The 16,740-nt window shown below is 41.0% G+C and overlaps 1 protein-coding gene across 5 annotated transcripts in view; it reads right to left on the bottom strand.

Annotated features, from left to right (window-relative positions):
* Positions 1 to 16,740, bottom strand: part of ZNF608 (zinc finger protein 608) — a 145,412-nt gene that overhangs the window by 13,144 nt on the left and 115,528 nt on the right. For all 5 annotated transcript variants that reach the window (XM_053293533.1, XM_053293532.1, XM_053293530.1 and 2 more), the window contains one exon: positions 924 to 1,011. In XM_053293533.1, coding sequence (XP_053149508.1) covers positions 924 to 1,011 — 88 coding nt within the window. The remainder of the gene's footprint in view (positions 1 to 923; positions 1,012 to 16,740) is intronic.

A 16,740-nucleotide genomic window follows, 5' to 3' on the forward strand; every position in this document is an offset into this window, starting at 1 on the left:
CTGTCCATTGCAGGGGGAATCTCCATAATGCTCCACACATTTGCATGGTGCATTATGGGAGGGCTGGGGCGATGCAGCCTGGCCTCCAACCCTCTGCTGCTGGGGCAGCCAGCAATCATCTGGATGGGCGATCCACCCAGCAAAGACAAGGGGATTGTCTGCAGGGAGGTAAGCTTTTCAAGGCTTCCTCCGCCCCTTCAAGCCCTTTCTCCCCGATCATGAGAAAGAGCTCGATGAAGCATAAAAGGAATCATTTCTAATAAAATTGCGATGTCATCAAATCTATCCTAAAAATGTCTTGCTGTGTCTCCTAAATGCAGGGCCAGTAGCTGCCAGCCAAGCTTCTCTGGACAAGGTAGGTTAACTGCAACAATGGAGAAAGGTGCCTGTTTGGTTTTCATCCATGACACCTCAAAAGGCAGGACTATCCATAACATGGATAACTCTATGGATTGTAACAAGAAGAATTACCAGGATCGCACCCGATTCTGGAAGCACCTCGGTGGCTTTATATACACTGCTTTTCAACAAAAGTTTCCAAAGCAGTTTACAAAGAGAAATAATAAATAAAATAAAGAAAATGGATCCCTGTCCCCAAAGGGCTCACAATCTAAAAAGAAACATAAGATAGACACCAGCAACAGTCACTGGAGGGGTACTGTGCTGGGGGTTGATACTGTCAGTGGTTCTCCCCCTGCAAATTAGGCACTAAATGGCGTGTCTTAATAATGAAATGATTTTTAACACCAGAAAACAAAGTTCCCCGTCATGTTTACATTTTACTGCATCTAACACAGAGTTTAATCTTCTCATGTATGGTTTCAGTTACATGGTATATATATTTTTATTAGTCTCTGTTTGGTTTGCATGCCAGATTTTGGAGAAGAAAGCAGAGAAAAACCAGACTTGACATGGCTGCTTACCTGGGAGGAGCCCAATCATGCTTCGTGCAATCAAGCAGTGTTCCAACGTAAGTTTTATTCCGCCACGTAACATTAACAACTAGAACACCTGTAGATGAGAGAGACAAACAAAACAAAGCAAAACACCACAAACCAGTTAGAAAAACATTTTTGGAACTTTGTAATACATACATACATACACACACACACCAGAAAAACAGGGCTTCCTTTTTATCTGCTTTCAAAAGCTGTGGTTTACAAGCTTCCTCTTTCTTGGTTTCAGTGACCTCTAATTAAAAGCCACAGGAAAATGTGTGTGTGCATGAACACAAGACAGAGAAGGAGAGAGTAATCAAGATACAGCTGTGAGAAGGAAATGGTTTTTGCTCTGTCCTGCTGTAAAAAGGCAACAGTCTCCTCTTAATTTTGCTATTATTGCACATAATTGCTTTCCTTTGGCAGCCAGCTAGCATAAACTGAATACCAGTAACTAGTACTTAAAGCGGTAGGTGACATGAGAAAATCTGCTTTGTCTTCAAAAACATGATAATAGTGATTTTTTAAATAGGAAGTTACACATTTTTTAAAACGTGTGAGTACACGCACAATGTACCATTAAATACAGACAACTTGTGCATGTAATATGTACATGCTTTTGGATCCCCTTCATTTATCTTAGCTATAATATTAAGAAAAAGAATTTTGAACAAATGATAAAGATAATCAGTTTTAAATATCTTGCTTTCCTAAAGCTTTGTGAATTCGTTTTATAACAAAAAGATACAAACACATATTCTGTAACTGTGAACAGATTAGAATTTATTCACACTGGTAGTCAGTGTGTCAGTAAATATGTTTCTGCAATCTTCTCTTAAACAAGCAAAAATCCTATCTGAGTTCTCTTCAGTACTGCTCACAGATAAATAGAATGTATTAGGCTTGAGGGGTGGAGTACATAATGACACCTTTAATTCATTAAATACAGTATATATACATGCATAGCATTTATTTCTGTTTTCAGAACATTAAATATGTTTTGGGAGCCTGAAGCAACAATACCATTTAGCTACATGGATATTCCTTCTAAATATTTAACACCAATTGCCAAGTCTGAATGATCTCCCCTGCCGCCCCTGCTGTACACCTTTGCATCTCCTAGCTCCAGAAATAATGAAATAAATAAATAATGAAATCATGCCTCGTGTTTCCAGCTTGTCGGCTCTCTTTACGTCACCAGTGTGATTTCTAATTTTGCATTAAACCTTTCCCCAGATTGCTGCACCAATGTAAAGAAAACATGTAACCTGCAACTTATTTCCTCAGGGTCCTTTTAACAGCAGGAAAGTATTTTGAAATGCTATTAGCTAAAGTACTAGGGAAGAAGGGATTTCCTTTAAGCATTTTCAACAGCATATCAAGAAAAAAATGGCTCTCTGCATGGTTTTAGCTTGTTATTGTAAAATGACAGGATTCTGTAAGATCTCCTGTTTTTTAAATTTTTTTTTTAAAAATAAACAGATATGAAAAATAAAATCTGCAGTGAGGTAAGATTAACAGCAATTAAATTTAACAGAATTTTATGCATTGCCTGTTTGCTTTTAACAAATTTAACAGCTGGGAAAACACATTTTATCCCCACTCCTTTAAAAGAGAGAGGGAGATGGCTGATAAAACTAAGAAAAAACGTGCTCTGTTTTTCTCATCATTTGCTCTCTAGGGCACCGCGTGTGGTGTCAGAGACCTTTCCAACTGCTTAAAATTCTTCAGCATGTCAGCTATATTTACAGCGCTGGAATATATTTGTATTGCCAGAAGGTTACCACATTTTTAGCTTTAGATGCAATAGGCTGGATCACTTTGTTCCAGAGTCTCTGATGTAGCACAAATGTATAATTAAAATTGGTTGAAAGGGAAACATGAAAGAAACAACAAGCCCTCCATTCTTAGAGTAATAAAATTAAAAACAGGAAAAGTCTGCACAGACACTTAACATTTGTCTGCAGTGAAAGGCTTTTGTTATTGCCTTCCCCTAAGGGCTTCATATTTCCAGCAAACACAAGCTTTGGATTGGCCAGTGCCTGCTGGGAACGCTGCTATCTGATTGGCTGGACTGAGCACTGCAGCAGAGGACACAAAAAAGCAAGCTTCAAAGGGCGGGGAGTGATGCAACACCATAGTCCTATGCAAGGAGCAGGCAACAGGATGAGGGGGAAGGGAGGAGTAATTTAAGCAATCGAGAGACTTGTCTAAATGCTTCCTGCCTAGGTAATCAAACTCTGCTGGCTTGTATTTGGTTTAACTTGTCACTGTGATGAAAGGTTAGTGTCTGTTAAGCTGCATTGTGTTTACATACAGCCATGTAAAGATGGCATTCAAACAGGATTCAGATCAGGAGGCACAGAATCTGTTTGGAATCTGTTTAGATTAGACAGTGAGATTCCTAAAATTGTGACTGAGAGAAAAGTAATTAGTCACTGGCTGTTGGTCAGCTGGGAATGCCTGATCAGTAATGGCCCAACGTAAGACGAAATTTTAGAGCAGTGAACCAAGAAAACAGAACAAGAGTGAACAATTCACATTTCTGGTAACTCTTTCTGGACAATGCACATTAAGTGGCTAACAAAGCCAGGATCATGTTACACCCTGCTACTCAAATAAGTCGATGTACACTCGCCAGATGAATGGCTTCCTTTCATACCCTACAATCCTCAGACCAAGGGACCATCCAGACAGTACTGCAAAACATGATTTGCCAGCAACTCTGCAAAGCTTCAGGCCTGCTGGCACCTTTCTATTGGAAAAGCCAAGGCTGGACCTGTAGAACTGAACTCTAACAGGAAGGCATCGCTGCCATCCAAAGTACAGAATAAGGCACTTCATATCTTAGCACAGCTGATGTTTGCAATTAGTTAAGTGTGTGAGTGTATTTGCTTCTTGTGTGAAGTACTGCCCACAGGTTTCAGGCTGATTTTAAAGAGATGAGGCACATTTCCAGATGGGAGTGTTTCTTTATTAGTCTGCTAGAATACACAAATGTACAAAAATAGAATATACAAAGTAGTCCTTTCTTCTACATAGTATTTGTTTATAGTAGTCTATTAGTTTTATATTACTAAAAACTTTTTAAATTAGTAAAAACCCTTGGAGCACACCCACTCAGCAGGGGATCCAGTATGTGTGGGTGCAGGAGCGGCCATGTGGCCTGCCATGAGTGCACAAGGTCATACGTGACCTGAACACTGCAAACATAGCCCACAATACTTCCTCTTCACAAATATGAAGACAGTTACACACACTGGCATATGCACGTGGGACTGTATGAGTGTGTCATGTCTCTGTCACACATTACTCTGTGTATTGGAGGATTTGTGTGCCCACTCATCCACTACATGTATTGGTTTTTAAACAATCTTAATCCATCTCTCAAAGCCAATGGCACATGCAAAGAACAATGCACGAAGAGTTGAGTAGGAAAACATTAAATAATGGAGAGGTACTGGGGCAAACAAACCCTGAGTTTTTTCAGCTATTTGGATGCTGGTGCTATGAACAGTGGCTGCTGTCCAGTGCAGAGTTAACACAAGTGGTGCCAATCCACCTGCACTGCTGCAGGCTCTGTCTTGTGCTTTTGTGCAGCAGCAGAAATGCTTTGGGTAGTGGACCCACATTTTGGAAGTGCTAGTCAGATTGGAAAGACACTGCTTGAGCGAATTAGCGCTTCCAGAATACAGGTGTGTTACCCAAAGTATTTGCACTCTTGCACAGAAGAACAAGACTACAAGCTCTTCTACCAGTACTAGAGCCTGCAGAAACATGGGTGGATTGGCACTGCCTGTGTTACAATGCACTAGATGTCGGCCAGTGCCTCCTAAATAAATAAAAAAAACCCACAAGAGAGTAATAACTTTATTAGAACCAATGGAAATGTCACACATTCATGAACAAGTAAATGTTCAAGTTCTGCCATCCCCCCCACAAAAAAGAAAATCCTTTAAGCTGGATGCTGTGCAGGACAAAAAAAAAAACATATGTGTGTGTGGGGTGTGTGTGTGGATATGATGTAAAAGTCTATGGTTTGTGTCTTGAGATGGACTACAGCAAGCATTAAACAAGACTTAATTAGATTAGCTCTGCTAGGTGCAAAACAGATCTTAGCTTGCACCAAAGGCTACTGGGACAAAGGCAGAATAATTGATGTTCCTCCTGCTCCCACCTTTTAATATAAAATCTAGCAGTTACTTAGTGTCTTCAGCACTAAGTGGAAGACACAGGTCCTTTGTGTGGTAGAGAGCAAAATTAAAAGAAATTGACTCTTCTTTTTTAATTCCGCTTTTTTTTTTTTTGAAGCAAAGCAGGAAATTAATTTTAGGTGGTGCCCTAAATAAAGTTAAACATGGTTAAATTTTTTTTGGTGATCACTGAATGTGATCAAAATGTAGATTTTTGATTACTGGAATTGATCAATGCATACTTCAATTTTGTTCTCTCCCCCCACCCCGCCCCCAGGGATGAGGATCATGTATTTTTGATAACTGTTTTTTAAAAGAATACAATTTCCCATTCAGGTTTTGTTTCAGCACGCATGAATGAGATACATGTACACTTGTTTATTACAACAAAAGAAATAACTAAAATCATAGAAGTACTGTACTTGATAATGGGAAGAAAGATTAGGAAAATTGATATTTTCCTTTGGTATTAGAGAAAGATGGGAAGAGGATTGATTCATTGCCTTACACACATCTGCTTTCCTCCCCTTCAGTCATAGGAACATTCTCTGAGAGCAAGCAATGAAGTAAGAGCATTTAATTCACCAAACTACTATAGAAATGGGTCAAGCGAATAAACTGCTTCACCGGGAAGCATGCAACTGGAAAGACAACAGTGGTAGATAGAAACTGATATAATGAAAACACCATCCTGGTTCCCGTCTGCTCTAAATGCCACATTGCTTTAAAAATGTTATTTGCTTTGCTTAGCTTAACATAGTAGAGAAATAGCTTCTTGCTCCTTATGTCAATTTGAACTATTGCAAAAACTATCCAGAAACCAGGTTCAGTATCAAACCCTTGAAAAAAATAATTTCACAAGGGCCACTAGAGCCTTATTTAGACATTATGTCATCCCTGAATTCAGATGTTTGTACACACGTGCATATTTTTCTATGAATGACTGGAGCTGCATTCATTTTTTAAGTGCACCTGGGTATAGCCCTTGAAATGCAGGATACAGAAAAGAAATGCACTGCCGTGCATGTGTTAATTGTGACATGAGACTAACTGTACCTGTGTACACTGTACACAGATTGTACAAGTGTTGAACATAATGCATGAATAGGGCTTAGATTCACTACTCAGTTTGGTGATCAGTCTTCATTGATGGGGGAGCAGAGAGAGCCAGCAACCTATAGCAGAAGCATTTTAAATGACACAAATGGGGAGAAGGATATGTATGGGGAAACCAGCTGTGAAAAAATTCCTCCTCTTTAATAATAATCATCTCCATGTGTATTGTAGCGCATAGGGGCACTTATTCTTCAAAGAAAAAGGGGTCCAATCCCAGTGGGGTCTATTTGGATGAGGGTAGAGGCAGCGTCTCACCTTATTCTTTTTAAACAGCTACAATTGCACTTCATGTGCTTCAGCAGATAGTGCTTATTATTTACATACAGACAAACCTCGTTATATGTGGACTCATTATACGTGAACTATCAACAGTTTCACATATTTGCAGGAATCTAATTGACACCCAATTTCATTATCCGTGGATATGAAAGGGTTAAAACCCATATATCCATGGTTCCTAAAGGGCCAGAAGTGACCACAGAGGTCATTTCCGGTCACCGTTTTGTAAGGAGCCATTTTGTGGCTCTTTTTTTTTTTTTTAAAAAGCATCTCCCCCACAATTTTTTGTGGGGTGGTTGGGAAAAATGGGCCGGTGGGTGGGAGCATTTCTGGACAGATGGACACCTGTGGAACATGGTATGGGACTTTCCTCTTTTCTTTTTTTCCTCTTTTCTTTTTTGGCCCTTTTGCCCCTTTTCCAGCTTCCAGGAACCTAACCCATTCCAGGAACCATCCCATAGGGTCAATGCCTTGGTATCCATAGCCTCAGCATCCGCGGTCCCCCCACATGGAACAGAACCCCAGCGGATACCAAGGTTTGCCTGTATTGACATAAGGACCAAGAAGCTCCCTGTATACACAGCCAGCTCTCCACAACTGTCCACAATTTCTAAAACTGCATATTCTAGTATCATACTGATGGCTCTGTGATCTTCGGGGAAGTGTTCCTGGCATCCAAATAACACTTATAGAGGGAGGAGAGAGCACTGAAAATCACTCCCCATTCCCCCTCCACATGTATTCAGCAGCTAAGCAACAAGTTCACTGAGCTCTTTAGCAGGCTCTTACACAGCTCCTGTTTCATTCACACTTCTAATGCTATGGAGCATGCAAGAAAATGGCTGCCACCCCCTCCTATAGAGAAAAATGCAGCGCAGCACTTGGAGATAACTCTGTAGTGAAAGCACTATCCCTGAGAGTAGGTAGCCCACTTATCACTTCCATAGCTCCCTTGAAGGGTAACCATCTATCTATCATATTTCTATATCGTCTGACATGCGCGTCCCTAGGTGGTATACATGAGTTAAAATACAACAAATATAAAAAACCAGGAAAAATGATTAAAACAATTATAAGAAACCAATTAAAATTAATTAAAAGCCTGAGAAAGCAGGTGTGTCTTAAATATGTTTCTTTACATCCTAAGGGTTCCTGAAATAGAGAGGTCCTCTTTCCACACATCCTTATTTTTACATAGCAGGTATTTTACAAGAGACTTTGATAATTTTTTGTTGAAAAGTGGTATATAAATATTCATAGCAGCAGCAGCAGCAACAGCAGCAGCAGCTAGGCCTTCTAACCAAGTACAGTAAGTAAAAGGCTAGCAGGGGGAAATTAGTCATATATTGGAAATTATAGGTATCCCAGGTGCCCCAATAGGTGATCTTTTTTTTTCAGTGAAGTAAAATTATAGACAATTATCTCGACAATTTATACAATGATTATGGATAATTAATTAACATAGGTCCTTTCATACCTATCCTTTTATACAGGTACTGACTGCACTTACTCAATGTTTCACACCAAAAGCTAAGATATTATGATAATTTCAAGCAATCTATTGTGGAGGTTATAAGAACTGTGTGAAAAATCTTGTGTGTGAATCCACCTTGGGAAAATGAGACCAGTGATCTCAGACAAAAGCTTGGCATTGATGCCCCCACCCCCACAGTTCAATTACTACTGCAATAAAATGCACTAATTTTGTTCCCTCTGAAGACTTTATTCAAGTAGGTCACAGTGAGAGCTAGCTCGCAGTTGCAATGGGGTATCCCAATCTGAGTCAACTAGCTCTGTAAGTTTCAAGTTGTACTCACTAGTTTGTGGCATACACAAATATTCATACTTTACGGTCAACAGGGAAGATTCCAAGATTGCACCATGTTTCCCAAACAAATGAAATTGTAGTCAATTTTAGATTATTAGCATCTCAGTAATAAATATCTCTGTTAGTATGCTTGCCTGTCATTGTTATCACAGCCATGAACTCTGGAACTTCATCATGCTTTGCAAGGTGGTCCTGGTGTAGCTGACAGTGTGCTCAATTTTTAGCAGTGGGGTCTTTTGCATGTGCCCCCCCAACACTTATAATAAAGCTGTTAACTTAAATATAACTACACTAACCTAAATCCAGTGACCATGATCCTGATTAACAAAGTGTGCGTGCAACAAAGGAAGCATGCATGCATTTGTTGCATGTTTGCTTTTGTTAGTAAGAAAGGATATGACCAACTACTGTATCATCACCGGTGTTCCTCCTTACATGCGGTTAAGATGTATCTTCCACACTGTCTCTTCCTTCTTGTGCACATTGCTACTTTTGGCTTAAACCTAACCACAGTTCTTGCTTACATATGAATTCAGTGAACAGAGGATTACTCAAAACCACAGTTAGGTAAAACAAACCAGTTGTTTCAGATTATGGTTTACTATGGAATTATGGTTTGAATAAAGAACAATTCTCCGAGTTTGCACAAAATGTGGAACTGTGATTAGTTTAAACTAAAATTGGAAGCTTTCACATTCTTCCTCTCATGCACAACAGAAGAAAGGAGTGGGGAGTGTGTGACCCTGCAACTCTTCAAGCCTTGTTCTTGTAATAGGAAAATACGATTTCCCATAAGGATGTGCATGAATCATAATTTGTGCATTCATTCAAAAGGTTAGGTTGGGAACCTTTAAGAGCGAGGAGAGCAGGTCCCTACCTGCTCCTCCACTGCTCGCTGCACCTTCCTGCTGCTCCCCAGCACCCCTCACGTGGCAGCACACACATGGCCGCCACACAGCTATGCGAGGTGTGCTGGGGAGAGTAATGCCGCAGCAGGAAGCTGCAGCGAGCAGCAGAGGAGCAGGTATGGACTTGCTCTTCTCGCTCTTAAAGGTTCCAAATCTAGCCTTTCTAATCAGTGCATGAATTGTGATTTATGCACATTCCTAGTTTCCCATTACATCTGATCTGGACTATAATGTCCATATCCTCAGGTAATAGAATATGTAAAGGAGGAGGAGGAGGAGGAGGAGGAGAGGCATGTTTTATTATTTTAAAGAGATCCATTGCTAAGCTCTGCGTTTGAAGAATCACTTTTTAAAACAAATCCTGTAATCAAACCACCTGGAACAGAACTGTGATTAGTCACCCTGAATTTTATCTCAACAAATAAAATAACGTATGGCAGTGGAGAAAGGAGATAGGGCAGCATGAATGACAAGCATCATAATGAGACACTTTCTGCCCTACTGCATTCTTTTGAGACACACAGTGGTGTTAATCCAGGAAAATGTGGCAAGTTTAAAGATTAAAGGGCTGAAAGACAAAAATATCTAATGTAGGCAAGTATGCATGGCTGACCGATTGATAAAATTAGCATTTGTTTATTCTTGCTAATGCCAAGACTGATTTTCTGGCTTAAGCTTTAAATTCTGTGTTGTTTTTGACAGATGTTCGACACAAATAGCTTGCCTTCTATAAAACAGAAATCCTTATTACCTCACTGATCTGATATAGATTATGCTAGGAGATATAGCAACCTCCTTCATGTAGGGAGACTCTGCAGAGCATACTCCCATTGCTAGGCCACCCCTTGCTAGGTGTGTAAATTAAGAAGCATTTACACACTCGAAAAAGATTACTTCTTGAAGCTAATGTGTCTGGCCATCAAGGATACAATCTTTTTAACCCTTCTTTAAAAACATTCTAAAGATTTCTCCCAAAGAACACAGAGAGGCTACTGAAAACCATATCTGAAAAGGGTCCATTTCCCCATGGGCTGTTGTGCTTTAATACTCAAAAGAACACATGGACACTTCCATCACTGTCACATCCCTTGCAGCCTTTGTTCTGAAGCCTGATGAGTTGTATTGATTTGGGAAAATCATTGAGCTTCTTGGAAAACTAGACTCTAGCTTATTTGCCACCATCTATTTCTCTTTCAGGAAGACAGCTGGTCAATATTCAGCTGGCTGGGCTACTAAAATAAGCTCTTGCTGCTTTTCTTCTATTTGCATCTTTAGTAGCAAAGCTGAAAGCTTTTTGCTTTCAAAGCTGTGGTATAAAATGCTATACAAGGACACTTTGGTGAAAAGGGCAACATTAAACTGAAGTATCTAAAGCCACCATCTAATTCTGGAGTTGATATATTTAACAAAAAAGTAAAGAACAAGGAAAATGTCAAAGTGGTTCTTTAAAAGGTACTATGACTTTTACTTATAACATACCCTGCAAAGTCTAAACAAATGAAATTACAGTTTGTAAGAAGTACTACCAGACTTTATACAGTTAGAAACAAATTCATTAGGCCAGAGGTTCCCAGCCTTGCCTTTCCAGATACTGTTGGACTACCACTCCCATAACCCACAGTCACAATGGCTTTGACCATTGTGGCTGGGGATGACTGGAGTTATAGTATCTGGAGATGCAAGGCTGGGAACACCTTAACTAGGCTAAGATCAAACAAGAGCTATACAAAACTATAAAAGAACCAGCCTTTCTTCTTTATTGTCTCTGTGCAGATCCACAATTGACTGACTAAAAAACTAACAGCAAGCAACTGTCCCTATCCAATCCCAGCACTGGGCTACCTTGTGTTTCTTTTTAGACAATTAGTCCATTTGGGAAAGTGAAGCATCTTATTTATTTCTTATTTTTCTATGTAAACCACTTTAATAACTTTTGTTAAAAAGCAGCATATAAAGAGTAATTGTGATAGTACCAGTTTCAGGAGAGTAAAAGCAGGAGAGAGGGCATGCTCTCAAACTCCCACCTGTGGCTTCCAGCGGCATCTGGTGGGCCACTGTGCGAAACAGGATGCTGGACTAGATGGGCCTTGGGCATGATCCAGCAGGGCTGTTCTTATGTTCTTAGTAGTAGTAGTAGTAGTAGTAGTAGCGGCGGCAGCAGGAGGTGGTGCTGTCTGTATCATTGAAGATGACTTTGGAGAACAGCTCTTCCAAATGTAGCATGCACACAACTCTGACAAGCATCCAATGTGTTGCTGAATATGTGGTCTATCAATCAACTAATAAACCTATACAGCATAAGGCTTCACTATTTTTCAAGTGGGGCAAAAAAGAAAAAGAAAACCCAAAACAAAAACACTTCCATGTGAGAACCATTTTCCTCTGTGCTGACCTCCACACAGTACTGTGCTTTTCTTAGTGCTGGGTGGACCCTTTAGGAGAGATGAAGCCCTCTCTTAAAAGCTCTAGGAGGAAAGGACTGGGAAGGATTGCACTTCCCAGTAGGGATGTGTGAAATGTATCATCTCGAAATGGACTGTTGTGAGTGTTTTGAGCTCAAAACAAAATACCCTTTAAATAAAGGACTTGTTTTGCGCTCGAAACAAAACAACCCCATTTCGATCAGAAATGTTTTGATGTTTCGAGCACCATTTTGGAGGCCTGTTTTCCCATTACTGATTGGTTTTCTGGCACTGGCTTCCGAATGACTTGCGATCTCTTTGCTTCTTGGTTGGCTGTGTAATATTTGTTGGTGACTGTTGTAATGAGATTCATGTCTGGCCTTCAAACTAACTAGTCACTCAGTGTTCTGTTCTGTTCTGCAATCTATACTGCAAGGTGTTACACTCAGTCAAAATGTGGCTGAAGTTGCTCTAGTTGAACTTATGGCTATGCTTGCACTCAGTGATTGCAGCTTGTTCTGGCCATAGGGAACAATGTGGAAACTCGAAACACCCCCACTGTTCCCCATAGGTAGCTCCTAGGAACACCAAAGTGGGTTATGTGGTAGGTCATGATGGGTGCTACCTACTAACTAACCCATATAGGAAGCTGCCATATACTGAGTCAGACCACTGGTCTATCTAGCTCAGTATTGTCTTCACAGACTGGCAGAGGCTTCTTCAAGGTTGTAGGCAAGAATCTCTCTCAGCCTTTTCTTGGAGAAGCCAGGAAGGGAACTTGGAACCTTCTGCTCTTCCCATAGTGGCTCCATCCCCTAAGGGGAATATCTTACAGTGCTCATACTTCTAGTCTCCCATTCATATGCAACCAGGGTGGACCCTGCTTAACTAAGGGGACACATCATGCTTGCTACTACAAGATGAGCTCTCCTCCCATACAAACCCCCCACACAAAATGAGCAAGTGAGTGATTTTTAACACATTTGTAACCTTTCCCCAAAACTCCCATAGGATCCTATGGAGGTTTGGGGGAAAGGTTACAAATGTGTTAAAGATTGCCCGCTCACCAATTTTTTGTGTGGATTGAGTGTGAAGTAGCACCTGTCATGCCCTACCACACAACCCACTTTGGTGTTTCTAGGAACTACCCATGGGGAACAATGGGGTGTTTTGAGTTTCCTCATTGTTCCCTATGGCCAAAACACTCAAAATGTTTTGAGTTTTGTTCTGTTGAAATAATGGTTCGATCGCTGTTTCGACAAAACGTTTCAGCCATCTATGTTTTGTCCCACACTCAAAACAAAACACAAAATCTGTTTTGTGCACATCCCTACTTCCTAGCACTCTGTGCATGCCTTCCAAGATGGTGCAGAGGTTCAAAAGTGCCCTGTTTCCCTTAAAGGAGTCCCACCAGAATGTAGTGATTCTAGAGGTGAGTAGGCTGAAGAATCTCTGGAACTGCACAGCAAACAAGAAGGCTGACTTACAAGTGCTGAACTGCCTAGAGTTTACTGTAAATGCCAGTCCCGAACTAGACATGCTAATTACCATGTCATTCTCTAGTCTGGGTTTTATTTTTACTTACAGATTTTGTCCCACATTTTGTCTATGTAGAACAGTAGAGAGGATGTACAGGAAAAACACCCAGTTATGTGTGCTTAACCTCTGCATTCACAGAGAAATTTGTGAATTGTATATGTCAAGCCTTGACATATTTTATTTGGCCCTAGGACCCAGCCCACATATTTAGGAGTAAGGTTGCCCTCTGTTCCATGGGGTGGTAGACTCACCACCTTGCTTGCCCCTGTGTTGCCTGTTCACTCCTCTGCCTGGGTGCATCCATCTGGCTCAGGCAGGTGCTAGACTGATGTGAAAACAGGGAGCAACCTGCCCCCACCCTGCTCGCTCACGCCTCCCTCTGGTTGCATCAGTCCATCACCTGGCAGGCGCTAGACATAAATTTGCAGACACTACAGCAAGCTGGCAAATGTTGAGCCCAAGGAATTCTCGAGCCCTGGTGTATGTTACTTTTTACTGTAATACTAAAAATAAAATACATAACATTCCCATAGCACATCTCAAGTGTTAAAAAAAAAACATTGGCCAACATCCTCACTAACAGTGCTGAGGTGGTGCATGCAAAGCACCTCTGGAGAGATTGGTGAAAATCATCCATGCCTTGGGACTTTGTATTACTAAACACTGCGGATAAACTTTGCACACAGCTTCTCTGCAACATTAGTGAGGATGTCAGCCACTAGCTCAATAATCCTTCTAACAGTACAGGGGATCATGATATTATTGTCATATTGCACATGGAGAACTGATCCCTAAAGCCACAAAATGAGTTTATAACTGATGTCAGATTTGAATAAGAGCCTTCCGAGCTCACACTCTTAGCCACTACTCTACCCCAGATTTCTGAGTCTTTAAAGGTTTTTCTTCAAGCAAAAGTGAGAGAGAGACACATACATCTATTCAATTATATTTAACATTTACTTCATGTCAATGATGTGTGAGGAGTTCCTATTATAAACTAATCTATGACTGCCAGTGTGCAAATCCAGGATTTGTTTTTCATTTAATAATCCCTTTCTCTGTGGATAGAAAACTAAAACTGCTTTACTAATCTTTGGAAAGTCTAAGAAGAAAATGCCAGATCAAAATGTTAGTGAAATAACATTGGAAGCACCATAACATCTGTCTCTTTTGAAGACAAAATGAGCAATTTTGTCTTTAAACTGAGCTATAGACTACATATGATTCAGAAACTCTCAACATTGAAAAGTGTCTTTCTGATGGGTCTTTTTTAGCACTCTGCTTGAATGGTTGTTTTGTTTGAAGGGTGCTACTTCTTTAGTGGCTCTTTGCATATTTCTGCACCACCCCACCATTGTTCTCATACTGAGACTTGGGTCTTAAAATGCAAGGGAACAGTAGGATCCATCTTCTATTTTGTGCAGAAATATCTGAGCCTTACATTACTTGAAGCAAACAACACTATGAAGGTCTTGCCATGTATCTGTCATACTCAATCACTGCAGTTAATATGAATGACTGGGTTTCTACAGCTAATTGTTCTTTCTGCACATTTGTTCACACTTACACATTGATAAAGACAATCAAATTGAAGTAATATGACAATGCACCGAGAACCATTCTGCATATTGTGCAGAATGGACCATCTCCTCTAAAACAGTTGCACAGAGCGGTAAGAGTGTGCTCTGCAGACTGCTATAAATGGCTGTAGATACTTTAAAGGAGCTCACTCACAGCACTATGAGCAGTAAGATTCTTCCCCCTGCCTTGCGGAGAGAGGGGGAGGATTGTGCTACAAATACGGCTGATGATCTCCTTTAGGGGCAGAAGCCACCTCAGTGGAGGTAAACATTTTCGCTTCTGTCAGTGGAACTATTCATACAGCTGCACCTGTGCGGGGTCAGGAAGGCAGGGTTCCCCCAGATGACCACTCCGAGCCCCAGAGGCGTGCAAGCTGTGCGCCCACACGGCCAGCAGGAATTGTGAGGTTAGGTTCAGAAGCCCAGGAAAATGACCCCCCAAATAACCGAAAAGACAGGATAAAAGCAGAAATAAGGATGGAGCACAGCACTGAACCTTGGCCACCTCAGCTCTCCTGCTTTCCCACTCTCCAGCTCCTCCAGCAAGGCCTGCCAGCTACACCAGTAATGCATAATGGTGAAGTTTCTTCACTCCACAGTTGATGTGCAGCACTTCGCAGCACAAGCCCCTTGACCAGATTAGTTGGTAGGTTGGCCAAAGAAGAAGCACAAAATTCACTTCACTTCAAGTAAACACACACAGAGCAGTTTCTTCACCCCTCTATTAAGTCCAGCACAAGAAGCTTGGCCTAGTTGGTTGGAAGTCTGGCTGAACAGGCAGCACAAAAATCAACTGAATTGAATTAAACAAAAACAGAGGAATTACATCACTCCACTGCTGGCGTTTGCCGCTCACCAGCAATCTCCAATCTCTGGCCTGCAGCAGCAAAAATCAAAAATAAAAAGCAGAGGAGTTAACTCACTCCACTGCGGTGATGCTAGAGTTCACAGCAGTCCAGCTCCTGCTTGGCGCACAGATCAGATAGCAGAAGGGGGCTAGGAGAAGGGTTCGCCGGCTGTGCGTCAAAGGGGACACGTTGCAGGAGAGGCAAGAGCTGGCAGCTACTTTGGAGAAGTACAACCAGGCCCTTGAACTCTGTGAGTGCTCGCTCTCCTCTCCCCTCCCCATGTGCGTGTGGTAATTGTTTGGCCTACAAAGGCAGAAAGGGCCAAGTTGCATTCTTGAGTCCCCCATTCTTATCTCAGAAGTGGATTAGTGATTTCCTGGGGCCTCTCCATAACGCAGGCCATGCACGGTGGGGTAGCTATTTCCATCAGTTTCTTTTAACCTCTCTCTCTCTCTCCAAGTCTGCTCCATTCTCTTTCTCAAGCCAAGCCTGCCCCATTCTTCCCCTCTTTCTGTCCCCGTCTCACTTCTCTCTTTCCCTCTTATAAAAGCCTGTGTGGTGAAGGATCAAAGTGTAACCTTCTTATCAAAAATTAAGAGAAAAACTTCTCTGATTTTTTTCCTTAAAAGTGCTCCGTGTTAAGTGTGATGATCTGGCAGGGGTAGAAAGGAAGAACAATGCATTTTATTGTTATGTATTTTGTACAGATTGTATTGTATTTATTTTATTAGAATTTTTAATTTAATTCATTTTATTTTAATTTACAGTAAATTACTCTTGCCCTGCCAGAACTTCAAAAGTTAAATTTTGATTAAATTCATTTTAATTAATTTCACTTTAATTTGATTTAATTAGTTGATTGATATTGTTACTTTGATAATCAGCACCCTAAAAATAGATCTCGCCCTCCATGAGCCAAGTCATGGTCAGTTTCAGCCCACCAGGTCATCTGAGTTGTGCAGGCCTGCCTTTTAGGATTGCAAAGCAGCCTCCAGCTGCCTTTTGAACTTGATGCAGGGTTCCACCAGTGGAGCAAGTTTGAAGACCTTGTTGGCGAAGACATCTCTAGCTGCAGAATCTCAGACAACAATGAAGAGCTTGGGGAGCAT

Source organism: Hemicordylus capensis, chromosome 2, assembly GCF_027244095.1.
Source record: "Hemicordylus capensis ecotype Gifberg chromosome 2, rHemCap1.1.pri, whole genome shotgun sequence".
Classification (NCBI taxonomy): domain Eukaryota; kingdom Metazoa; phylum Chordata; class Lepidosauria; order Squamata; family Cordylidae; genus Hemicordylus; species Hemicordylus capensis.